This window comes from Giraffa tippelskirchi, chromosome 1 (assembly GCF_054371585.1).
Source record: "Giraffa tippelskirchi isolate mGirTip1 chromosome 1, T2T-mGirTip1v1.2.pri, whole genome shotgun sequence".
NCBI classification, from domain to species: Eukaryota; Metazoa; Chordata; class Mammalia; order Artiodactyla; family Giraffidae; genus Giraffa; species Giraffa tippelskirchi.
This window is the reverse complement of record NC_137275.1, coordinates 75,829,168-75,856,954: the sequence shown is the minus strand read 5'-3', so window position 1 is coordinate 75,856,954 and position 27,787 is coordinate 75,829,168. Positions and strand designations below refer to the sequence as shown.

Genomic DNA, 27,787 nt, shown 5'->3' with positions numbered 1-27,787 from the left:
CTCAGTAGTGTCCCACTCTCTGTGACCCCCATAGACTATACAGCCCATGGAATTCTCCAGGGCTGAATACTGGAGTGGGTAGCTGTTTCCTTCTCCAGGGGATCTTCCCAACCCAGGGATCAAACCCAGGTCTCCCACATTGCAGGCAGATTCTTTACCAGCTGAGCCACAAGGGAAGCCCTTTCAATAGTTACTAGAGTTCAATTCAACTAGTGTTCCCCAGAACACTATGGAAAATCATTCTAAGCAGGGAGACCATGATGATTTTGGTATGGGCAGTATTTACAGTCATTGCACCAGTCAAAGGCTTCCTTGGTGGCTCAGGTGGTAAAGAATCTGCCTGCAATGTGGGAGACCGAAGTTCAATCACTGGGTTGGGAAGATCCCCTGGAGGAGGGCATGGCAACCCACTGCAGTATTCTTGCCTGGAGAATCCCCATGGACAGAAAAGCCTGGCAGGCTACAGTCCATGCGGGTTGCAAAGAGGCAGACATGACTGAAGTGACTTAGCACAGCACCAGTCAATCACCCTGGCAGTAGTAAAGTATCAAAAATGTTGTTATAAGTAATCTGGCTATGAAAATTGCAGTAGAATAAATCAGTTGCAATAAGAGCCATCCCTCTCATATCAGATAAATTAATTTGTTGAGTAAAGTTATTTCATGTAAAATTCTAAATTCATATTATAAGGGTAAATAAATGTTTAAGGTAATAACCTCAGTAGTTAATCAGAGGGAGAATTGGTTGCTTTTTATATATGACCTAAAATGTTTATCATGGTACATAATAAATATTAAATAAATGTTATTTATTTTGTTATTACTCTTAAAGCAGGGAAGTGAGAAACTATTATAAAGTACATAACATTATCAGCTAATGTTAGAAGAAAAATTTCCACAAGATTCATATCATTAACTGTTTTGTAGAAATACAGACTTCAGTAAACTTAGGCCAGGCGTTTTCTACCTACAACATCCAGGGAAAATTAATCCTCCCAGTTAGATAATCTGAAGATAAAATCCAGAAAACTCTACCTTAATCCCTGGCTTTTTGATCTCAGGACATTATTATTTCAGTTGTCAGTACATCACATTATAGGAAAACATGAGAGTGCACTTAATCTGAGCTTATTGAATGACATGCCTTTGAAGGTATTAAAAATTAATTTGATATAAGCTGACTCATTCTCATTTTTTCCCTCATGAAAGTATGATATAAAGAAATTCCTATTGGAGATCTTCTGCAGGCTTTGATTCTTACACACAAAAATTTGTTATACAATAATGCACACAGTTAATTTTCAACATGTTACATTTTAAATTTCCTTGTTAAACTGCTTTAAAATATAAATTTCTTGTCCTCATATCTGTAATTTGTATACTAATTTAAAACTAGATCTTAATTTTGTAATTTTTTTTAATGTTACAGGTTAGATTTACTGTCTATTCTAAAAGTTGGTGCCACATTTCCTTTGTGGAATTTTATTGTTAACCTAATTAGAGTCAATAATTATTGAAATTAATGTATAAATTATACATATACACAAAATTTCTTTTAATGTACTCAAAATTATTTAATGAGTATTACTATAAAATAATACAAAGAAAATATGATCTCTGATTTTGATCAACTCAAAATATACTAGTGGAGGTAGATAAACATACTGGGAACTCAACAATTATGGTGCAAATAAAAAGTTCAGTAGTAAAGTTATACCTAAAATTTTATGAGCACACAGGAGGAATAAGGACAGTTGTTGGGAAAAGAGGCTATTAACATGGAATTTACCTTTTGAGGTGGGTTTTAACAAAGGGGTTTAGGTCAGTAAATTATCTGCTAGATAAATCAGTTCCTACAGAAATCTTAAAATGTATCTATCAGGGACTTCCCTTGTGGTACAGTGGTCAAAAGTAAATGCTTCCAATGCAGGGACCTGGGTTCGATCCCATGCTGCATGGCACAGCCAAAAAATAAAAATAAATTAAGAAAATGAATAAAATGGTACATAACTGCTATATGTAAATTCTGCCATTTTGTAATGTATTTACTTATTCTTACAGTGGTAAAATCTAATAAATTATAATAAACTACAAAGTGCATTTTACTGTGCAGTTTATGTACATTTAAAAAGTGTATATAAATCTAGAATCATAAAAATAAACTTTCATGGCTGGCAGAAGAAAAATTATGAATCTCTAAAAAGATCAAAATTTATTTTTGTCTTTGAGATTTTGTAACAAGAAATGTTCATTTTCAAGTAAAATTTTCTACTTGTGTTCTTAGAAAAGAAAAAAATGAGAACTTGAAGCCTATAATTCACTATTTTTAAAGTATCAACATTCTGGAAATGTTTAAAAACATGAGATTTCCAGTACAGTTTTTCACTGGCATTTAAATTGAACTTTGCATTGAATATAGCCATGACTAGTTAGTAGGCATCCACCACATCCCTGGAAGTAGCAAAAGGCAAATATCAAGCAATACCTGCTGTGAACTCTTCCTGCTTTTAGACTCTTGGGGCCACTTTCATTTCCCCCTGTTGTCTACACTGAGAAGTGAGACTCGTTTTCCTTTTTTCCTTACCTACCTCCTCAACTTCCATGACCTACATACTGTATTCAAAACCCAATTGTTTTGACCACACTATTACTGTTCAGTCGTGTCAAACTCTGCAATGCTATGAATAGTAGCTCACCAGGCTCCACTGTCCATGGGATTCTCCAAGCAAGAATACTGGAATGGGTTGTCATTTCCTTTTCTAGGGGAATCTTCCTGACCCAGGGACTGGCCCCTCCCAACTGGTGACATGAAATCTGTACAATAATCAGGTGCACATAACACTTAACAGCTCACGTAGTACAACTTGTTGAATTCCTCAGAAAAGAAGGCAAACATTACATATAGATAAGAATACAAGACCAAGGCTTTATGAGTGTAAATGTTACAAGGTTTCAGTTCAGTTGCTTAGTTATGTCTGACTCTTTGCGACCCCATGGACTGCAGTACGCCAGGCTTCCTTGTCCATCACCAACTCCTGAAGCTTGCTCAAACTCACGTCCTTTGAGTTGGTGATGCCATCCAATGGTCTCATCCTCTGTCATCCCCTTCTCCTGCCTTTGATCTTTCCCCAACATCAGGGTCTTTTCCAATGAGTCAGTTCTTTGCATCAGATGGCCAAATTATTGGAGCTTCAGCATCAGTCCTTCCAATGAATATTCAGGACTGATTTCCTGTGGGATGGACTGGTTGGATCTCCATGCAGTCCAAGGGACTCTCAAGAGTCTTCTCCAACACCATAGTTCAAAAACATGAATTCTTTGGCGCTCAGCTTTCTTTATAGTCCAACTCTCGAAAAAGGTTTGGGTGAAGAGTTGTCTTGTTTCCCTTGACCTTGAAATTGTTAAAAGTGCAGAATCTCATCTTTTACTGCTTTTTCATAAAACTCTTAATTAGTTGAAACAAACATTTTTTTATTGCAGCTTCATTTATTTGATATTTGTATGGTGTTAATATAGAAAGATTAATTCAACAGTTATATATAGTCTTAGATAATTTTTGATATGAGATCAAATTTCTGAATCTAATTCCAAAGTATTTATACCATCATCTTAAAATTTTAACTTATTTTTAAAAGCCTACTGAATCCCCTTATTTTATTTTTAATGAAAATAAATTAAGTGTGCTCAACAAACCATTTCATTTCATACTTTAAGTCCAGCTCTTTTGTTCCCATTAAAATGATTGAAAATAAATCTTAACACTAAAACTCATTCTGTTTCAACTACCTGATGTTTCATAAAAGGATCAGCATAGTCATCCCTCACTCTTGTTTTATTTCTGATGGTACCATGTGAGAGCACACATGTGTTCTGTGACTCAGAGGGTGTGATGAAAAAAACATTCTGAGTGAGATCAAAGACTTGGTATTGAAATTGAAATAAAGAAATATTTCTTGCTGTTTGATACAACTACACCTGTAAGCCTTGCTTTCTGTAAACTTTCTTGCATAAAATGTAAACCGGAGTGAAATTGCTTACAGCCCTAAATTTGTGATCATTAGGCTTGAAACACCTTTAAATATCTGCATGATTGCACAGACTATCTTGGCAAAGATTCTGTGTTTGGCTGAGCCACGCTCACTTAGCAATCTCGGTAACTTTTCCTTCTCCTGACTCACCATTTATCTACGTGTGTGAATATAGGTCTTCGGAAGTTGATGGTTAGTGGAAGTGAAATTATTCCTAGTGGCTGTTGGTCCACCATCCCTTCATCTGTCATTGTTCTTGATTCATCCCAGTGGCTGAGAAGACCAAAGAGCAAGTGACAAACGTTGGAGAGGCAGTGGTGACTGGGGTGACTGCAGTAGCACAGAAGACAGTAGAAGGAGCAGGGAGCATTGCAGCTGCCACTGGCTTTGGCAAAAAGGATCATTTGGGCAAGGTAGGACTGTGTACATCTTGTTGCATTTCTAAGCTTGTGGATCACCATGCATTTTCAGCAAGGCACAGAGGCAAGAATAAGATGCTTACTTGCGGGAGAGCTGACTGAGCTTCCCTCATAAAAAAAAAAGTACTACCTATATGTGTATTCTTTTTGGAGATATTCACGCAGATAAATGCTGTGAAAATTGCACAATAATTGTGATTGTTTTATTTTCTGGAAAAAAAGTTAATGAGATGAACAGTGTAACAAATGTCTAAAAGAGCCGTGACATTTCAGAAAGAATGGGTGCTTTTATGTTGGCTGTGAATCTTGGAATTTTTCTTTGTTGGAGTATAGCAAATGCTTTATGCCCAGTCTCTAAATGTTCAAAATGAAAATCTTTTGCTTAATTTCTTTAGAGTGACATCATCTCGTATTAAATGGCATATTTGATAATTATATAACAATTCATTTCCAAATATATGTTTGTGAAAACTGAGGAGCTTAAACTACGATCATGGTTTTGGGGTGATTTTAAAATTCTCAGAATTCTGACTTTTGCTTTCTTGACAAATACGAGACTCTAGGAAAATTATTCAAGAGTTAGGACTTTCATTTTAAACAAATAAGCAACAGAAAATGAAGTATCAACTGGAAGATGAAAATTTTACATAATTCATGACCATAAGCAGATTCTTTTTTTTTTTTAATTGAAATATAGTTGATTTATAATGTTGTGCCAATCTCTGCCGTACAACAAAGTGACTCAGTTGTGGTCACATATATATTCTTTTTTATATTATTTTCCATTATGGTTTATTCCAGGTGATTGGATATAGTTCCCTGTGCCATAGTAGGACCTTATTGTTATCCATTCTAAATGTAATGGCTTGCATCTACCAACTTCCAACTCCCAGTCCATCTTTCTCTCTCCTCTCCATCTTGGCCACCACAAGTCTGATCCTATGTCTGTGAGTCTGTTTTGTAGATAGGTTCATTTGCATCATACTTTAGATTTCACACATAAATGATATCATATGGTATTTATTTTACTCTTTCTGACTTCGCTTAGTATGATAACCTCTGGTTGCATCTGTGTTGCTTCAAATGGCATTATTTAGTTCTTTTTTATGGCTGAGTAGTATTCCATTGTATATATGTCACATCTTCTTTATCTGTTCATCTATCAATGGACATTTAGGTTGTTTTCAAGTTTTGGCTATTGTGAATAGTGCTGTTATGAACATAAGGGTACATGTATTTTTTTGAATTATAGTTTTGTCTGGGTATATGCCCAGGACTGGGATTGCTGGATCATATGATAATTCTATTTTTAGTTATCTGAGGAACCTTCATCCTGTTTTCCATAGTGGCTGCCCCAACTTATATTGCCACCAACAGTGTAGGAGAGTTCCCTTTTCTCCACACCCTCTCCAGCATTTATTATTTATAGACATTTTAATGATGACTATTCTGACAGATGTGAGGTGGTACCTCATTGTAGTTTTGATTTGCATTTCTCTAATAATTAGCAATGCTGAACATCTTTTCATGTGCCTCCCAGCCATCTTTATATCTTCTTTGGAGAAATGTCTATTATGGTATTCTCATTTTTTGATTGAGTTGTTTGCTTTCTTGTTGTTGTTAAGTTGTATGAGCTGTTTGTATATTTTAGATACTAAGCCCTTGCAGGTTGCATCATTAGCAGCGGAATGATTTTTGGTTTTTCCCTGCCACAAAGGCTTCCTGGCTATTCTTTGAATCCGTAAAGAGTACCCTTGCCCTGACTCTTCCCACTGTCTGGAAAGCTCTTCCCCAGTGGCTAAGTAACCCTGGCTCACTCCCTTATCTCCTCAGGTCTTTGCTAAATAATACCTTCTCAGTGAAGCCTACCCTGACCTATTTAAAATTGGAACCATTCTCCTTACCTCTGGTGTTCCTAATTTTTCTACTCTTTTTTTTTTATTTTTGGCCAAAGCTTTTATCACCTTTAAAAATAATAACTAGCTTAATTATTTTTATGCATATTGTTTATTTTATTTCTTCTCTTCTGAAATGTAAGCACTATGAGGATGGAAGATATTAGTTTGTTCACTGATATTTCACAAGTGTCTAGAAGAGTACACATAGGAGAAAATTAAGCAATATTTATTACATTAAGACATAGAACAAGGAAATAAGTGATGTGCAGAGTGACTTTTATTTCTGTCTTTAATAAATATGTGTGAACTATAGCAGCCATGGCTATTCAACCATCCAAAAATTATCATCAAAATGTTTTGGAATAGATATACTAAAATCTGTAAGAAAGTATATATTTGCTGACAAACTTCCTGGATTGCTTCCACTCCTTGTGATCCTATGTAGCAGGCCTACATGAATGGGTCATTAAAACAGTGATAAAAAGGAAGGACTGAAAATATGTGACATATTGAGATTTTATTATACGTAGTTATTACATTCGTCTGTGACAGTTTATTCTACTCATGGAAAATCTGGACTGGCCTTCTCGTGAAGTTCTTCAGCTAATACTTAAATATGTGATTGATGATAGTATTCCTTTGTGCAGACTATGCTCTTCAAATAATCTTATTGCTCACGCTAATAATTATACTATTTCCGATTTCCCTCTAAAATTATAATTCTGGGTGTAGCTTTATTCCATTTTCAAAACTAGGAAGGACCCTCAGATTTTAGTACAGAGGCAATTAACATGTTTTGTTTCCCAGATCCTTGCCAACATAATAGAAGCTGTGGACCCTCTTCCCAGAAAAATGTACATACACACCCCAAAGGGCTTAATGGGATCATGGAAACCCATCAACAGATAGAGCTCATGATTTAGACCAATTTCCTGACTGTACAGATGAGGAAATTTACAGAGGGGAAGTACTCAGTCCAAGGTCACATAGCCAATTGTAATAGACTGGACACCACCAGTGCTTTTCCATCTGCTATTGTCACATCCCCAACTGCTTCCTCAAAATTTACCTTCCTTTTGAGTTTTCATAAATAGAATTATGGACAAGCAGATTTAACTGGAAAAATTATTTGCTTCAGAATATTAAGAAACCAGGAAAGCTTGTACTGTCCTTGTCTCACCCCCATTTAATGTGTACAATGTAAATTGCAAATAAGGCATGAAAATGTTTCATTTCTTACAAAATTAGGCTTTGTACACTTCTAAAAATATTGTTCTTTATTTTAATGTTTTAAAGCAGAAGTCTAAATGATGTGACAAAGTTAACCATTTGGAGATATTTCTCTTATGGGTGCTTGTTGTGTCTTACAAATGTCCAAAAATGAAAATGAAGTCATAAACCTAAAAGTTACAGCATAGCTGTAGCAAAAAAAAAAAAAAAAAAAGAACTAGGATTTTAAATGGCTGATTTTCATCCCTGTGCTGTCACCAACAGGCTGAATGACCTTTTGAAGATCTCCTAAGACTCTTTCTTATATAATGAGGGATCTATAATAGAAAATTTTTAAATCCCAATTTAGCAGTAGAATTCTGTTTCTGTAATAAGTAATGAAAGATGCTAGTGAACTTTCATTTTGGCCACATCTATGTGATGCTAAAAATTCTAGAGTTTAAACAAAATCATTGAATTTGTTCATTACGAAATGTGAAGTAATTTCATCCTTCAGACTCTGATCAGAGTGATTCTGGTGAATGGAAATAAAGCAATTTGTTTGTAGCTTTAACCACTTGTTAATGACCTCATTTTGACACGCATTATTCATTGAAGAAATAATACTTGTTCACTGTGTGCCATAAATTTTGCTAGATATTGAGGTTAAAATTATGAGAAAACCATACACTGTTTTTCTCTTCATTGTGCTTGTAGTCTAGTGACAAAGATCAGTAATAATCATCTAATCACCCATAATAACTGTGATAAATGCAATGATGTGCCTAATACCAAGAATATCTAACTGGATGCTTGAACCAGTTACTGTGGGTTAGGGATAAGGCCAGATGCTCCCTTGGAGAAGTGATGTCTGAACTGAGATCCCAAAAATGGCTAGAAGTTAACAGAAGTGCGAGTTAAAGGAAAAGCATTCCAGGCTAAAGCATCAGCATGAGAAAGTCTAATGTGGTAAGAGAGGACCATGGCAAATCAAAGGACAGCTGGAGCCAGAGAAGATAAGGATATAGCCACCCACATCACAGCTAGCCATGGTAAAAATATTGGTCTTTATTCTAAAAATAAAGGGACCTATTCAAGTATTGTAAGCACTTAATCTGGATTTCAGGTTATAGGTTTGCATGTTGTAAAGATGCCTGTAGAGTGGGAAACAGATTAAAGAAGGGAAATAGTGAAAACCAGGAACCAGTTAGTGGACTACCATAGAAGGAGGAGATGATTGTGAATACCAAGGTGTTGGTGAGGGAAAAAGAAAGAAATGGATTAGTTCAAAGACTACACAGGAAGTACTATCAAAGTGATTCAGAGGTAAATTTCACAAGGCTTGGTGGAAGAGGAATGTGACCAGCAGAGCTACTGGGTGTTGCTTGTTGAAGTGGATTAACAGCTGCGCCATTGTCTTGGTGGTTGATGCCTCCCTTGAATATCATGATTACTGCAAAATGACTGGCTGCACTAGTGCTCAGTCCTCATGCACTTTGAGGGTACTTGGCCCATCATTCCCTGACTGATGAGGGGACAAATCTCCCTCCCTCCTTCCTTCCCTTTCTCCTTTCTCTCTTATCTCCATTTTGTTTGTTTTTCCAAACCAACAGCTCTAGTAGCTCATTTTTATTTTTCTCTCTTTATTTTCTAAATTTATGCCTTTGAGAATACTTATTCTGGTGTACTCATCTCCTTTTGATGTTAACAGAGATGTATGACTACAGATACCTAAGTGTTTTTGTGAATTTGATCATATGAATGAAGCCACCCTTAGTAATAATTTCCATGATACTAGATTAAAGGACAAATCAGCTGTCATGAATTTTAAGAATTTTTTAAATCAGATATTATTAGCTTCTTTAATACATCAGCATAATCCATCTACTGGTCTATATTTTTACCTGTGTACAACCAAGAGGTTGCCAACCATACAATTCATTACTTGAGACTCATTCACTTGATTGGCACAGTAAGAATAGTCTAAATATGCATTGGCAGAAGTATTCAAGTTCAAACAGTGATGTTATATAAGTAAAATTTGTAACTTCTATTGAGAACAGATGATCCTCTTGTACCAAGAATATTATAAAAGAAAGGCACTTGAGTGTTATTATGTAGTGCATCTGGGTTTACAATATACAGCTGTTCACTGCAGCATTTGCTCCATTCCAACTGCTCAATAGTGCTCTGCATGTGTTTTTTCTCAAGTAAATCCTTGATGAACAAATAAATAGCTCTTTACTATTATCTGGAATGCCCCAGAAGAATTGGATCCTCAGTGTCCCTGAAGTTTATATTTTTGTAATTTTCTGCCCGTATATAAAGTGAAAATTCTGAATAAGCTAATTAAGGCCACTGCTTGACAAATAGTACAGCTTGTTGTTCAGTCACTCAGTCGTGTCCAATTCTTTGTGACCCCATGGACTGCAGCATGCCAGGCTTCCCTGTCCTTCACTATCTTCTGGAGTTTGCTCAGACTCATGTCCATTGAGTTGATGATGCCATCCAACCATCTCATCCTCTGTTGTCCCCTTCTCCTTCTGCCCTCAGTCTTTCCCAGCATTAAGGCCTTTTAGAACGAGTTGGTTCTTCTCATTAGGTGGCCAAAGTATTGGAGCTTCAGCTTCAGGATCAGTCCTTCCAATGAATATTCAGGGTTGATTTCCTTTAGGATTGACTGGTTTAATCTCCTTGCAGTCCAGGGGATTCTCAAGAGTCTTCTCCAGCACCACAGTTTGGAAGCATCAGTTCTTTGGTGCTCAGCCTTCTTTATGGCCAGGTCTCACATCCATACATGATTACTGGAAAAACCATAGCTTTGATGATACAGATATTTGTTAGCAACGTGATGTCTCTGCTTTTTAATATGTGGTCTAGGTGTGTCATAGCTTTTCTTCCAAAGAGCAAGCGTAGTTTCATGGCTACAGTCATTGTCTGCAGTGATTTTTGAGCCCAAGAAAATAAAGTCTGTCATTGTTTCCATTTTTTCCCCATCTATTTACCATAAAGTGATGGGACTGGATGCCATGATCTTCGTTTTTTGAATGTTGAGTCTTAAGCCAGCTTTTCTACTCTCCTCTTTCACCTTCATTAAGAGGCTCTTTAGTTCCTCTTGGCTTTCTGCCATTAGTACAGCAGTCAACTTCATTATCACATCCCATTTAGGCACTGACCTATGTACATGGAGATGAATAGATTTTGTGCAAGAAGTAAACTTGAAATATTTATAATCTCAGATACTTGAAATATTCAGTTTTCATCTGTTTATTTTTTTTCTTCAGAGCCAGAATAAAGTTCCTAAACAGTGCCATCTTGAAAAATTAGCTGAGATTATAAACAATTTTAATATCCCCAGCACAGTATCCCTGAAAATGTTGATGTCAAATGTGTAGAAGCATATATACTCTGTGATCCTGCCTTAATTTGTAGGAGGATAGCTCACCAAGTATGTACTAGGTGAATAAGACAAAGCTGAAATGAAAAATGTCAGATTGACATTATGATTTATAACATTTAAGTGTCCTTATTTCCCTGATTTACCAGAGCTGTCATGTTTAGCTTAATACACATTTGTATGGAAACACCTGAGTATTACAGACCTTTTAATTAAATGATTTAATCAGATGATGAATGTTGGCATCAGCTAATTCATTTAAGGCTGATTTCACAAATAAGCCAAAGGTCACAGGTGACCTTTCAGATTTCTTTGAAGAAGTATACACATATCACATACATGATTTTATTATTGTTTATAAGGTGGTAATAGATGTCAAGATCAGTGAAATATTTTAATTTACAGTAAACATTTTCCTTTAATGTTTTTTAATGATTGAAATAATATATTTTCTCAAATAATTAGTAGTTTGAGTCCTGCCTTATGCTTGACCTTAGAGCATAACCAACATAATTGTTCGTTGTATTTAAACCTAAACTAAAATATTTGGTGAACAATGCACTGCCTGATTTGTGTTTGTGGTGGAAACAGTGTATGCTATTAATATCATTGTAATCTTTGATTAAAGCATAATGTGGTAAATAGGGAAAAAACCTAATTTACACAATTGTTTCAAGATGACTATAATCAGTAATATTTTGCAACGTAGTATGTAAAGGTCAATATTCTATACTTTTATGAAAGTCTACTAATGCTATGTAAACTGTCTCCATTTAGAAACTCATCTCTTATGATGGGATTTCTCTTACCTAATATTTCACCAGATTCTTGATGGATGAATCATGATTCCTATGCTTAGTCGTTCAGTTGTGTCAGACTCTTTGTGACCCCGTGGACTGTAAACCACCTGGCTCCTCTGTCCATGGGATTTTTCAGGCAAAAATACTGGAGTGGGTGGCCATTTCCTTCTCCATGGGATCTTCATGACCCAGGGATTGAACTAGTGTCTCTTGTATTGCAGGTGGATTCTTTACCCACTGAGCCATGTTTCCTAATGACTCTTAATCTTATAAAATTGTAAGCAGGAAAGCACCTTCTAGTTACATACAAGATTATAAGGGACATAGACTTAGGGTTGCATTTTCATTACAATTCAATAGCATTCAGTCATTTGACAGGTATTTGTATGTGCTGGTTGCTCAGTTGGGCACTATGGGGAATGCACAGTTGAATACCATGTGAATGGCTCTGGTCCCAAGGAACGTGCAATCCAGGCAGATGACTGATTTGTTAACCCCTGGGAAAAAGGAGCATCTCTGGTCTTTGAGAACTTGTTTTTGTAACACGTATATATCCATCATAGGAAAAATACTTTCTGTTTGAAATGAGAGAGACTTATCCTCTCAATAAATATTATCCTTGAATTTTGTTTTTGACAGTAGATTATGGAATCACCTCATACACATGGAGATAAGAGCCACAGTATTCTAGTTGTTTAGACACAAGAACATAAAAAGACTTACACCTGAGTTCTGGCACCAGTGGTTAATAATTTGTAAGCATTACAACCCTGCAATATATACATGACTACAGATCCAATTTTAGTCTGCAGAGAACTGATCGTGATGATAGTTTTGTTTGTTAAGAGAAATATAGGAAGAGTGTGATAGAACTGCTCCAAGGCGCACCAGCGAACAGCTTCAGGTCATATTTGTGCATTTGGTTTATTCCTTCATAAATGCTTGACATGGATTAAAATTATGCCGAATGCTATGTGAGAGCAATGTTCATACTTTTATGAATTAATTTTCATTGTCCCTGTGGCTAACATCTATTGCTACCAGTCCTTCACATGCAAAATTCACAATATTTTTTATAGTGGGAACCCACCCCAGTTTTATTGCCTGGAAAATTCCATGGACAGTGGAGCCTGGCACGCCACAGTCCATGGGGTTGCAAAGAGTTGGACACGACTGAGCCCACACACATGCATTAATCAGATACTATTATATGTCAGATTATTTTAAATTTAAGTGTTTTTTTAAACCTGTATTACCATCGGAGCCATAGTTTCACCTTGTAATTCGATCAAAAGCCTGGAAAATAACATTAATAATTTTAAGTGGCAGGAATAAAATGAGTAAGATGTGTTTATTGATTATGACGTACAGTAATCTTATTCCATACTTCAGTGATACTCAACTTGCATGTTCCTAAAAAGTAAGAATAATTTGATTTTCTGTCCCGTCAGATAAAGGCTTTTAGATTTCTAATTTTCTGGGAAATGTTTGGTGATGTTTACTTTGTCAAGATACAATACAAAAAGAGGTCCTAGGTTCTCAAAACATTCAAAATACAAATCTAGAGCAAAATTTGTTTACTTGAATTCAGAGGAATAAAAATAAGATAAATGAGATGCCAATTGTGTTTTGCATGCAAATACACAATTATGAGAACTAGAGTTAAGTGATTCATCAATCTCATTGTTCTTCTCTGAGGGGAAAGTGAGTAATTTGTCAACTCAAATATGAGGTAATTATTTTATCTAAAAAACTTTATTAAAACTTTACCAAACATTTGTATATGTAAGTTACAATTTAAATATTCCTCTTTACCTGGTAGTTCTAGTATCACTTAAGAGATACTTTAAAAATTCCAAAAGTATTATTTAATTCCTATTAAGGCTATAGCGTACATTAATACAAAGAACAATGAGACACTGTTTGAATAAATAAATAATTGAATAAATACAAAAATGGGATATATATATGTTATCTTCCTGATTAAAGATGGAAACTATTTTATTTCTCTTTTGTGTTCTTCACACCTACACAATATGATGAATGTATTTGGAACTCAATTCATAAGAATGAATTCAGTTGCAGCTTTGGGGATTGAGAATAATGTGAATTTATAATTTAAGAAAATCACATAGGATTTTTTTTTTTTCTTTTTTTTTTTCTTTTAGTTGAGGGCTAATTACTTTATAATATCGTAGTAGTTTTTGCCATACATTGACATGGATCAGCCATGGGTTTACATGTGTTCCCCTTCCTGGACCCCCCTCCCACCGCCCTCCCCATCCCATCCCTCTAGGTCATCCCATTGCCCCAGTCCTGAGCATTAGTCTCATGCATCGAACATGGAATGGAGTTCTGTTTCACATATGATAATATACATGTTTCAATGCTATTCTCCCAGAACGTCCCACCCTCACCTTCTCCCTCAGAGTCCATAAGACTGTTCTATGCATCTGTGTCTCTTATTCTGTCTCGCGTATAGGGTTATCATTACCATCTTTCAAATTCCATATATACGCATTAGTATACTGTATTGGTGTTTTTCTTTCTGGCTTACTTCACTCTGTATAATGGGCTTACTTCACTCTGTATAATGGGCTCCAGTTTCATGCATCTCAATAGAACCGATTCAAATGTATTCTTTTTAATGGCTGAGTAATATTCTATTGTGTATATGTACCACAGCTTCCTTATCCATTCGTCTGCTGATGGACATCTAGGTTGCTTCCATGTCCTGGCTATTGTAAACAGTGCTGCGATGAACATTGGGGTACACGCGTCTCTTTCAATTCTGGTTTCCTCAGTGTGTATGCCCAGCAGTGGGATTGCTGGGTCATATTCCCAGTTTTTTAAGGAATCTCCACACTGTTCTCCATAGTGGCTGTACTAGTTTGCATTCCCACCAACAGTGTAAGAGGGTTCCCTTTTCTCCACACCCTCTCCAGCATTTATTGCTTGTAGACTTTTGGATAGCAGCCATTCTGACTGGTGTGAAATGGTACCTCATTGTGGTTTTGATTTGCATTTCTCTAATAATGAGTGATGTTGAGCATCTTTTCATGAGAAAATCACATAGAATTTAACTGTCTGTGCTCACAAGGGAATGATGTAAGTCTGAGAAGCCCTATTAGCATATCATCTCCAATTCACATGTATATACATTTTATCAAAAAGCAGAAAATTGCCCTTTCATCATACACTGTATTATTTCATGCCATATGTGTTTCCTGAATGAGTACATACAGCTTTGCCTTAAGGCCTCAGTTCTTATGCAGTGGGTTATATATTATTTACTATCTGTAGCAAAATTGGAAAAAGCACGTGTTTGCTATGTGTGACACTGAGTTTAGGGCTTAATATAATTGTCATACAAAACATAAAATGTTATTAAAAAGACTTCATCTTTAATTTCTAACATTGCAACATATGTAAAATAAGCACTTTAAAAAATAATCTCCATTAAATATTAATAACTGCTTATAATAACAATCCTTCTTCTATAGTATTCTTCCTGAAAAAGGAAACTAATATTGGTGTTCGAATCAAGGGCAGATCACAAGTGTTCTGACTAAAACTGCTCTCTGTGATAGCTAACTGGTCTCTGTACTGAGTACCTGGCTTATTCACACTGTTGCATTTGGTTGCATATAGGAGAAGCATGGCTGAGTGCAGAGTGCATGCGCTTTTAAGTCAGGGAACATGGAGTTGCTCTTGTCTCTCTGGATGATGTCATTTCACCCCTCTGAGCATGGATTTTCTCATCTGTGAAATACAAGTGTTGGACTAAATGAGTTCAGAGTACTTTGAGTCTGTGTTTAATGGCTTGACTTTTAGGCCAGTTTGTTCAATTATGTATTGCCAGACCCCTGGCAACTCATTTAACCTTTCTAAACCAAACCTACTTGTCTGTAACTGGCCAGCCCTGGCACAGAGCGAGAGTGTAAATGAGATGAGATATTGCAGACCAAAAATAAACAACCAACTGTAATGCATTACAGTTAAAACATTTTGCAAAGAAGGAGCCTACATTTTCCCTGAGTTAGATTAGTGATTATAGAAGGTCTCTTCTATATTTGTTTATATTTTGATGATGTTTAACAAGTGAATTTCAAACACAAAAAAGAAAGAAAATGAAGTCGCTGAGTCATGTCCAGCTCTTTGCGACCCCATGGACTGTAGCCTACCAGGCTCTTCCATCCATGGGATTTTCCAGGCAAGAGTACTGGAGTGGGTTGCCACTTCCTTCTCCAGGGGATCTTCCCGACCCAGGGATCGAACCCGGGTCTCCCGTATTGTAGGCAGATGCTTTACCATTTGAGCCACCAGGGAAGTCTTAATAATCTATTTAGCTAAATAAAATCAAGTCATACTGCTATTATTTTACATTGGATTTCCCCAGTGCGATTCCAATGATTATTACAGACATGTTAAATTTGGAACCCTTTTGGCAGAAAGTGAAGAAGTACTAAAGAGCCTCTTGATGAAAGTGAAAGAGGAGAGTGAAAAAATTGGCATAAAGCTCAATATTCAGAAATCTAAGATCAGGGCATCTGGTCCCATCACTTCATGGCAAATAGATGGAGAAACAGTGGAAACCGTGGCTGACTTTATTTTGGGGGGCTCCAAAATCACTGCAGATGGTGACTGCAGCCATGAAATAAAAAGACACTTACTCCTTGGAAGAAAAGTTATGGCCAGCCTACACAGCATATTAAAAAGCAGAGACATTACTTTGCCAATAAAGGCGCGTCAAGTCAAGGCTATGGTATTTCCAGTGGTCATGTATGGATGTGAGAGTTGGACTATAAAGAAAGCTGAGCGCTGAAGAATTGATGCTTTTGAACTGTGGTGTTGGAGAAGACTCTTGAGAGTCCCTTGGACTGCAAGGAGATCCAAGCAGTCCATCCTAAAGGAAATCAGTCCTGAATGTTCATTAGAAGGACTGATGCTGAAGCTGAAACTCCAATACTTTGGCCACCTCGTGCGAAGAGCTGACTCATTTGAAAAGACCCTGATGCTGAGAAAGATTGAGGGCAGGAGGAGAAGGGGATGACAGAGGATGAGATGGCTGGATGGCATCACCGATTCAATGGACGTGAGTTTGAGTAAACTCTGGGAGTTGGTGATGTACGAGGGGGCCTGGCGTGCTGCAGTCCATGCGGTCGCAAAGAGTCGGACACGATTTGAGTGACTGAACTGAACTGAAAATTGGAAAAAAATAATTTTGGGAAACCCAGGAGAAAACAAAGTTAGCGATCTTTCTTTTAAACTGAGGAGAATCTAGAGCCCTAATATATTGTGTTAGTGGCATAGTTACTATCTTTGTGGTTTTTTGATGTAAAACCCGTGGGGAGTAGTACTGGGTATTCTGTGGAACACAGATTTGAGGTGCCCGGGGCTAACTGAAACTGTTGCCACTCACTCAGTGCCTCATCTTCTTCCGACTTGCTTTTTGCTTCTGGATTAGAGGTATTTAGAGAGGTTACGAGGACTCAGCATCCCATATCCAAATCCTCTTCTTTTATACTCGTTTTCTATAAGATCGTTTGCTGTTGTCGTTTAGTGACTAAGTTGTGTCTGACTGTTTTGAGACCCCACGGACTGTAGTCTGTCAGGCTCCTCTGTCTGTGGATTTCCGAGGCAAGTATACGAGACTGGGTTGCCATTTCCTACTCCAGGGGATCTTCCCGACCAAGGCGTTGAACCGGCATCTCCTGAATCTCCTGCATTGGCAGACGGATTCTTTACCAGTTGCCCCACCTGGGAAGCCCATTTCCCCTGAGGCAAGGCCAACGAAAGGACTCTATTCATATGAAGCTTTGGTACCCAGTTCTGGTAGAGCTTCCAGATGGGGGCAAGTCTAAGTAGTTTGCAATTGTGAAAATTGGCTTAGGCATCTTCTTGGCCCTTTTCCCTTTTAGTCAAAGGCAAGGAAGTCCATCAAAGGGAAATGGACCAGAGAGAGCTTCCTCAAGCTAACTTTCCATGCCAACAATTTCTAGAATGAGAGCATTTTCAGCGGAGAAACAACCTCAAGCTCATCTGACTTTGACAACTTCATAACAAGTACTAAGGCTTAGTTTCATCTTTAAGGCCTTGTATTTAAACTTATTTTAGTTATTTCCAGTGTAAAACAGACTCATTCTATAAACATTCAATCAAATCAAGATTTATTTTTTGCTGGAGCTTACCAGGAGCTCAAAGTTCCCTTTCCCTCAAGTTCAGCTGAAATGGGAAGGTAGGTCTGCAGAGGGGGAAGGGACGATGGCTGCAGGTAGGGATATCCTTGCTCTTGAGGGGGTGTAGGTTTCATTCCACACAGCCACTGATGTCCTGGTGACTCTCCAATGTGGTCTAAATGAGCTGGGCTGGTCGCCACCTCATTTCAGGGGTCTGGGACAATCATGCTGCCCTGTCACTGCCTTCACATCTTTGCTAGCTGACCGCTTGCCAACACTTCTTTTCAAGGCCTGATCTGGACCCATGGGAAACCTAGGAGCCTTCCCACGTCAGCCTTAACTCTTAGGAGTCAGGGTATGTGGGGGTGATGGAAACTGATCTCTCCAATGCAGTATGTCAGTCCTCAGGTCTGAGAGCTTGTGGACTCATACTCTGTTGGTACCAGGAAAGCTCAGCAGGCCCTGCTTCTCAGGCTGCATCCTGCCAGGGAATGAGATGCCAGTCTCTCTGCTGACAGACATCTCCAACCTCATGAGGTACCACCCGCCTCCACAAAGGAGGGTTCATGGGGAAAGACTAACCCTAGTGTTCCACTTCATATCTGTTCCCCTGAAAATCCCTTCTTCTTTCTTTTTATGCTTTACTGATAGAAGAATAATGAAGCAGTCTGGTATTTGAACTTTTATGATTAGTTTGATTGTCTTAACAATGAGTTCTGGTACCTACTTGGATGTGGGATAGAAAAGGGACCGGCTATTATTTTGGATCACAGTGCCCTCAGTTTGTGCTACATTTTCAGCCACTCTGTGTTGAAGATGTTCTTTCAACAGTAGGGTTGGAGAAAAATTGATTGAAATCATTCTTGAGGGCATGTTGGAAATCTATATTAAAAGCATTGATATTATACATATTCTTCAAATCAGCAGTTTCACTTCAAAGAACTTAAATGATCATAAAAATTTAAGTATAAGGATGCTCACTTCAGCATTGATTATCATATGAAATTTTTAAATTTTTTAAAATATGCTAGAAGTTTGACAATAGGAACTTAGTTAAAGGCATTCTGGTTGATCCTTACAACAGTTACGCTGAGCAGTCATCAAAATGTTAGTTTGGAAGAATAACTGATGGGAGAGGAAGGATGCTCTTGCTGCAATAAGTGAAAAGAACAGATTATAAAACAATATGGACAGCTTGTATAGTATAATCCACCTTTATTAAAAAAAACAACTGTGTGTGGTTATGCATGTGTACAAAGACCTGAAGTGAATGTTCCAGACTGTCAATTTTTCTCAGTGAAGCACTCTGCATTTCCAGCTGGACAGTTCTTTGCTTTGAGGGCTTGCTCATTCACTGTGGGATGTTTCTCAGCCTTGGGCCTTACTTGTTAAATGAAAGTAGTGCTCCCCAGGCATCGTACCAGTCAGAAAAAGCCCTTCTTGAGGAAACACTGCAACTGAGTGATTATTTTCGGGTCACAGATTACAGTCATTTTATTGTCTCCCTTTGTTTACTTACACTTTCTTCAATTTCCTTTAATAAGTATGTATTGCATTCATAACAAAAGAATAATAAATGGTATTTGTAATATCATACACTATTCAACATTTATTTGACTAAGCTTTCTTCTGCTTTAACTGTAATTAGAACTTAAAGAGACTAATTTCCTTCTTAGTGCCCTAGTTCCCACTTATATTTGTTCAACTGATTGAAAAACAAAAGTAATCTTAGCTTTATGGGTACTGAAAAATACAAGTGTAGTATTTACTGTTCAGCCACTCACCTATCTGTTTATTCATCCATTCATTTGATCCATATTTGTTAAAATCATGCCATGTGTAAAATACTGTGCCAGGCATCATCAGAAATATGGGGATATATGAGACCAATTTCTTCTGCTCTAGGCATTGACATCTAGCTGTTAATCATGGTGAGCGTATGTAGGAGACTGTCTAGTAACAGTGTTGCCTGTGTTTGAAGATTTTGTCTCCAACTACTTCTCTTTCCTTCAGATTTGAAGTAAGGCTGTCTCTGAGTGAGATATCATAGCACTCATAGTCTCGTATTATTTCTCAAAAGACTCTGGTTATAATATGCTTTTTCCATTTACTCCTCTTTATCACAGTTATCAAACAAAATTAAAAAACTATTTCAGCAAGTCTATTTTGCTATCTAATAATATTGGTTTCACATCCAAATTTCAAGATAGATTTTTACAAAGATTTTCGAGGAGTAATGGGGTATTCTACCCAAGTGAATTAAATTATTTATTCTCTTTTTTGGCAAGTATATCTGCTCATTTAGGGTCTTACTCACAATTTGACTTTGCCAAATCTTTTTACAAAATGTGATTATAAATATTTTGGGTTCTGAGAAAGATGTCATCTTCTTATACTCATGTATCCTCGAAAGTTTGCCTTTCTCATTTCAGTATATTGACACATGCTTAGTTGCTTAATCGTATCTGACTCTTTGTGACCCCATGAACTGTAGCCCACCAGGCTTCTCTGTCCATGAGATTCTCCCGGCAAAAATACTTGAGTGGGTTGCCATTCCCTTCTCCAGGGGATCTTCCCAACCCAAGGATCCAACCCAGGTCTCCTGCATTGCAAGTGAATTCTTTACCATCTGAGCCACCAGGGAAGTACCAGCATGCCCATAGCATGCCCAAATCCCCAGAGTTATGAATAACCTCTCAATGTTGTTTTTTTTTTTATTAAATTAGTTTATTTTCTATTTTTTAATTTTACAATATTGTATTTGTTTTGCCATACATTGACATGAATCCACCATGGGTGTACATGTTTTCCCCTTCCAGAACCCCCCTTCCACCTCCCTCTCTATCCCATCCCTCCGGGTCATCCCGGTGCACCAGCCCCGAGCACCCTGCATCGAACCTGAACTGGCAATTCATTTCACATATGATTTTGTTAACCTCTCTTATAATATATAGGAAGTTGCAAAAGTGTCACTTTTTGATAGACTTTTTACTATAGTCAGTTTATTTCTATTGGAATAAGATAACTCCATCTTCAGCATTCAGTTTATTTTATGAAGAAACAAAAGCTTTGTCCCTGGACTAGGAGGACCTTACATTCTTTAGCCTCTCTATAATCTCTGAATATCATCTCATTAATAGGTACTGCCTTTGGTTAATAGTAACTTAACAAATATGATCATCCCAAATGGCTAGAGTCACATTTCAATATAAATTATATTTTTGGTCCTAAAAGTTTATTGAAATGTAACAAGAATTGAACCAATATTGTATATTTTTGAAAGTAGAATTTTTACATTTGCAAATAGAAATTAGTTTTTCACACTTAAAAATATAGGCAACTATGATTAAAACAAAAAGGCTTTAAGAGGGAAAAAATTTTCCAAAGTGCCTCTTTTTAGGTATTGTTTCCATTCTTTATAGAAAGAATGAAATTTTTTCCCTCCTTCACACATTTCTTGTTCTTATTTGAAACTAATTGATGCCTTTATAAAAAGAAACTGTAAAGACTTACTGGAGGGAGGTGCTTATGTTATCATTGATGGTTTTATGTGAATGTGTAGTGTGTGTCTGTGCAAAATGCAATTTATGGTTGCATTTTCTTTAGACCTCTATTTGCTCTTTTCAGAATTCAACCATTTTATAAATGCATCTCCATAAATCTGTCATTGGCATACATGAAATGGCTTTGGCAGTACTTCCTTTAGTATGCTGGAAATTTGAACGTTAGCCATGTCCACTACCCATAGAATCAAGCCCCAAGACCTAATCCTGTTATTCAAGATCCTTCCTTTCTCTTCAACCATATGTTCCACAGTTACTAAAGAAAACTGCAGTTGAGACAGACAAGTGTCTTCAAAAGACCTTCCAGTTACTTAGCACAGTATGTAAGTTAATTCTACCATAACTTTGAGAAGGCTTTATGACTCCTGTCTGAATTTTATCCAGGCTAAAAAGCCGAGCTCAAGCCTTCAGAACTCCAAAAACTTTCCCTTACTGCTGAAATGCATAATAATTTCACCTCACTTAGATCTCTTAGCATTTGCAGATATGTCCTATGGTACCTATTTGGGGCTTCCCTGTGGCTCAGCGGTAAAGAATCCATCTGCAGTGCAGGGGATGCAGGAGCCACAGATGCTGTCCCTGGGTCGGGAAGATCCCCTGAAGAAGGAAATGGCAACCCGCTCCAGGATTCGTGCCTGGAGAGTCCCATGTATAGAACGGGCCTGATGGACTACAGTCCATGGGGTCTCCAAGAGTCAGATGTGACTGAGTGACGGAGCACACACCCATACACGTTATGTGTTTGGTTGTTAAGGATAAAACCGTCTTTTCCTTTCACATCCTCCATCCAGTCCTTTAGCTGATCAGTTTACCTGTATTTCAAAATATATATCTGATCTCACCATGTCTCCCTTCTCCACTGCCAGCACCCTAGGCCAGGCCTTCATCATTTCTCACCTGCATTCCTTCCCCTGCCTCTTAAATGATCTCCCTGTTTCCACTCATGCAACCTAGATAGTCTGTTCTCCACCAGTAGGAGAAATTCTTCTGAAGCAGATCAAATCATCCCTCTCCTGTTCTCCATCATCCAGTGCCTCCTATCACACAGAGATTGCTGGGGTTAAGGCCCCACGTCATCTGGTTTTCATTGTTTCATTTCCTGCCCCCTCTTTCCCCTGGTGCACTGTCCTCCAGCTACACTGGACTCTTTGCTATCCTTCAGACCTGGTGAGCACATTTCCAGTAGTCAAGAAATACATATAAAATGAGTTTTATGCATTTAAATGTGGACTGTTTCCTTCTTTTGAAGGCAAATGCAAATGGTATAGTCTTTAAAAAAAAAAAAACTTGACTACTCAGAATTTCTGATATTAATTTAAAAAAAAACTGCAAGAATGTATAAAAGACAAAGATAGTCTCTCCTTCAGATTTCCTTGTGATTTTGATGCATGTTAGTGATTTGGTATATTATGGAATACGAGCCTGTTCTAATGAGATGACATCTATCCTTCATCCCTTTCACATAAGTTCTTGCTTTTGCACACATTTATTACAACTCTAGTTGATGGTAAATAGATACATGAAATTAACTTTCTCCTTAAGAACAAAGCAACCGTGTCATTCACAAGGTAAATCTTGGCGATTTTCAAAACTTATCACTATACATTATTCATATGGCAATAAACATTTTCTTAGTAAACCACAGAAGTTAGAATGACTGTTGGACAGATGGGCCGAACTACAGGCATCCAATATTAAGCAGTTGGTGAGCAGAAGATGCCAGAAAGAAGGTTGAGACTAGCAAGGCAGGAAGCTTCCAATTGCTCTTGAAAAGGGATGAGACCTTGCTCCTGACTTGCTGCTGTGTGTCTTCCTTTGAAAGTAATGCCTTCCAAAACAACTTATCATGTTTGATATCCAAACACAAACTCAGGACTTTCACATGGTAACTGATATATAAATAATAAAATGAAATGTTTACGCAGATTGAAAAAGGCACTCCCCACCCCCCACCCCGCCGCCGCTTCTGCCTTTTATGCAAGGATGACAGCTCTGAAATGTGTTTCCTCTGCAAGGAATGTGACAGTGTTCAGTCGCAAGAAGATGAGAGGGAGGGAAAGGCTGCAGACTGAGGAACAGTGTGTCGTTTGTCACCGCCCGGACTCATCAGCCATGTGCAACTCTGAGTGGTACTGGCTGAGACAACAGGCTTCTTCACTTATTTCTTCTGGAATATTTCAGCAATACAGATGTCATTAGGAGCAGAGAAAAACATTAAGAGCTAGATAGCTTTTGTGATATGCAATAGTCATCTCTGAATTTTGATCAAGTGAAACTTGATAACTTATTCATAGGTTGTACTGGCTTATCTTGAATATTCTAACTGCAAGGTGCATCTTTGAGTGTGATAGATTTTCTTTACAGTAAACAATTAATTGAAAACAAGGGATAAATTCTACCTACTGTTATGTCTGATCTGGTTGAAACCATTTTAGTTTAACATATCCTCCTTTGTAGAAGGGAATTAATTGATATCCTACCTCGAGGAAAACTGTGTGTTAAGGGGCACTAGCTTCACAATCAAGGCAAATTTTGCATATATTTTCTTTCTTGATCCAAAATATATTTCTCAGATCTAGATGCCAGGGTCAATTTTGTGAGCAAGATAACTTGAGGGCCATAGTCCTTTCCACTTTCTGTGTTAAGACCCCTTTTAATTGATAGAGTCAAATTTGAGGGACCTGAGAGCAGATGGTTGTATCCTTCTCCACACTTGACTCACAAAGCCAACCACAGTGATGGTGATCATCTGTACTTTTTTATGCCTGGACAAATTTGGATATTTGCTTGGAATTCATGCTCTCCACTGCATTAAAATTTTTGGGAAAATTGGTTATATGAATCAGGATGCCAGATTTTGTTTTGTTTGGTCTTTGTAACATTTTTGTGGAATTATTTCAGCCTAAAATGTTCACTTAGTTGTTTTCTACCCAAACTTTGAACTCAAATCAGCCAAACACATAGAAACAGATGGCTTTTACTTCCCCCAAGGTTAATTCTTTTAAAATGTATTTCTTAAATTTGGTAAAATAGACTTTTGAAAGTGTTTATCTATGTAATATTTTTGTGAATTTTCTTCTTTTTGCCTTTGGTTATATGTCTAATATTATTTTTCAAATTGATTCACAATTTGCTTTTAATGGTAGTACCTATGAGCTTCTCTCTCAATTCTAAATATTTCTTTCTTAATTTGTTTTTTGTATGTTCTTGTTAGGATTATTGATAGGCAATTTATTAGTTTTTTTAGAGTTGAATTTGTTACTTTAGGAATCTGTTTTAAAATATTTAAAGTATAGTTCTCAGTTAATAAAACATTGGAGTTTTTCCTGTTGGAGATACATTGTTTCTCTAAATCTCACTGGGAGAAAAGTTGGTGTGATGTGTTATAATAATGTACTTGGCTGATATTAACTTTTCTAAGGTGCATGGTTTCTGAGAACACCATTGTTTGTTTTCATTCAGGCACGTTTCACACTATTTGATAGAGTCAGTTCTTTTCAGAACCAATTATTGTCTGGATATTAAAACTGTCATCTCTTATCTGCTCATTTCAGATCCTTTAGGTGATCTATGTTAGACACGGTTTGCATTCTTCATGTTCATTCTTTTTAAACATTGTATTTTCAGTGAAGGTTGAAGGGAATTCCCTATATAGCAACAAGTAATGACTCTAACAGGAAAACTGTTTTGAAAGCAACCTCATAGACAAATAGAGAACATAAATAGCTCACACAAATTATATGAGGTCCTATTTACATTCCTACCTCTTTTCACATCTGATATTTAATTAATATTTAATGAATTTATGTCCAGTGCTATATGCACTGATAACTTTTAGAATACAAGAATGAATAAAAATGTTCTTTGATCTTAGGAAAATAAAGAATATCCAATCCAACTCTGTGTAACAGCTATTCCAACAAATTTCAGTAAAGCTAAAGGAATAGTTTTCCCAGATCTATTTTAGACTCTAGGCTCTTATTTCAATGTCTTTTTTTCTCCTTATCAAGCTGGAATCATTCCAAGCCTCTTAATTTCTGGGCAGCCATGAAAATGAGATAGAGAGGATACTAAATCTGCTACAAATTTATCTTGATATTCTATTCAGTCTTGATTGGTACTGAAGGTCACAAAGTGTAGCTGTTTTGTGTGGATTTTTTTCCCTTTCTTTTTCTTTTCCTTTTTGGTTGATAAGAGGAAAAATAAAACAGCAATATGAGCCCAGAGCCAATATCTAAAACTAATTATTTAAAAAAATTTTTGTCTTATGTTGAAGTTTATTAACAATGTTGTGTTAGTTTCAAGTACACAGCAAAGTGATTCATTTATGCATATACATGTACATATATCTATTTCAAATTCTTTTCCCACTTAAATTATTACAGAGTATTGAAGAGTTCCCTGTGCTATACAGTATGTCCTTGTTGGTTATTTGTTTTAATATAGTAGTGTGTTGGAGAAGGCAATGGCACCCCACTCCAGTACTCTTGCCTGGAAAATCCCATGGACGGCGGAGCCTGGTAGGCTGCAGTCCATGGGGTCGCTGAGAGTTGGACACGACTGAGCGACTTCACTTTCACTTTCCACTTTCACGCATTGGAGAAGGAAATGGCAACCCACTCCAGTGTTCTTGCCTGGAGAATCCCAGGGACGGTGGAGCCTGGTGGGCTGCCGTCTATGGGGTCACACAGAGTCGGACACGACTGAAGTGACTCAGCAGCAGCAGCAGTAGCATAGTAGTGTGTACATGTCAGTCTCAAACTCCTGGTCTGTCTCTCCCCTCGTGCTTCCCCACCTCCTGGTAGCTGTAGATTCATTCTCCAAGTCTGAGAGTCTGTTTCTGTTTTGTAAGCGAGTTCATTTATGTCATTTTTAAGACTCTATATAAGCAACATCACATAAGCAATATCATATGATATATGTCTTTCTCAGTCTTACTTATTTCACTTAGTATGATAATCTCCAGATCCACAGATGTTGCTGAAAATGGCATTATTTTATTGTTTTTAATGGCTAAGTAATATTCCACTGTGTATAGATACCATATCTTCTTAATCCATTCATCCTCTGTGAATGGACATTTAGACTGATTCTGTATCTTAGTTATTGTAAGCATTTCTGTAGTGAACACTGGGGTGCATGTATCCTTTAAAGCATGTTTTTCTCCAGATATATGCCCAGGAGTAGGATTGCTGGATCATACAGTACTTCTGTTTTTAGTTTCTTAAGGAACTTCCATACTGTTGTCCATAGTGTTTGTACCAATTTACATTCCCACCAGTAGTGTAGGGGGGGTATCTCTTTCTCCATACCCTTTCGAACATTTATTGTTTGTAGACTTTTTGATGATCTCCATTCTGACTGGTGTGAGGTGATATCTCACAGTAGTTTTGATTTGCATTTCTGTAATGATTAGTGAAGTTGAGTATCTTTTCATGTGCTTACTAGCCATCTGTGTATCTTCTTTGGAGAAACATCTACTTAGGTTTTCTGTCCATTTTTGATTAGGGTCTTTTTTCTTTTTGATATTGCACTGCATGAGCTGTTTGTAAATTTTGGAGACTAGTCCCTTTTTTTCTCATCGTTTGCAAATATTTTTATCCCATTCTGCCAATGCAAAATCTTTTGTGTTCAATTAGGACCCATTTGTTTGTTTTTATTTCCATTACTCTAGGAGATGGATCAAGAAAGATATTGCTGTGATTGATGTCAAAGAGTATTTTGCCTGTGTTTTTCTCTAAGAGTTTTTTATTATCCAGTCTTACATTTAGGTCTTTACTCCATTCTGGGGCTTCCCAGGTGGCACTGGTGGTAAAGAGCCTGCCTGCCAATGCAGGAGACATAAGAGACACAGGTTCGATCCCTGAGTTGGGAAAATCCCGTGGAGGAGGGCATGGCAACCCACTCCAGGAGTCTTGCCTGGAAAATTTCATGGTCAGTGGAGGCTGGCAGGCTGTAGTCCATAAGGTCACAAAGAGTTGAACATGACTGAAGTGACTTAGCACACAGCCCTTATAATCCATTTTGAGTTTATTTTTGTGTATAGTGTTAGAGAATTTTCTAATTTCATTTTTTCTACATGTAGCTGTCCAGCTTTCCCAGTATCATTTATTAAAGAAACCAAATAAAACTAACTCTTGAATAAATAGGAATCTTGCCCTTAAGGATCCCATTAAAGTGTTCCCACATTTTCCTGCTGTTAACAAAATAATCTACTATATGTGGTATTGTTTGAATTCTAGAAATGGCCACTGTAGTTAAGGGTATATGACGTAGCCTTCTCCAATTCTCCATG

The 27,787-nt window shown here is 37.1% G+C and overlaps 1 protein-coding gene across 16 annotated transcripts in view; it reads left to right on the top strand.

Annotated features, from left to right (window-relative positions):
* SNCA (synuclein alpha) overlaps positions 1-27,787 on the top strand; it is a 347,772-nt gene that overhangs the window by 215,537 nt on the left and 104,448 nt on the right. For all 16 annotated transcript variants that reach the window (XM_081594657.1, XM_081594680.1, XM_081594609.1 and 13 more), the window contains one exon: positions 4,298-4,440. In XM_081594657.1, coding sequence (XP_081450783.1) covers positions 4,298-4,440 — 143 coding nt within the window. The remainder of the gene's footprint in view (positions 1-4,297; positions 4,441-27,787) is intronic.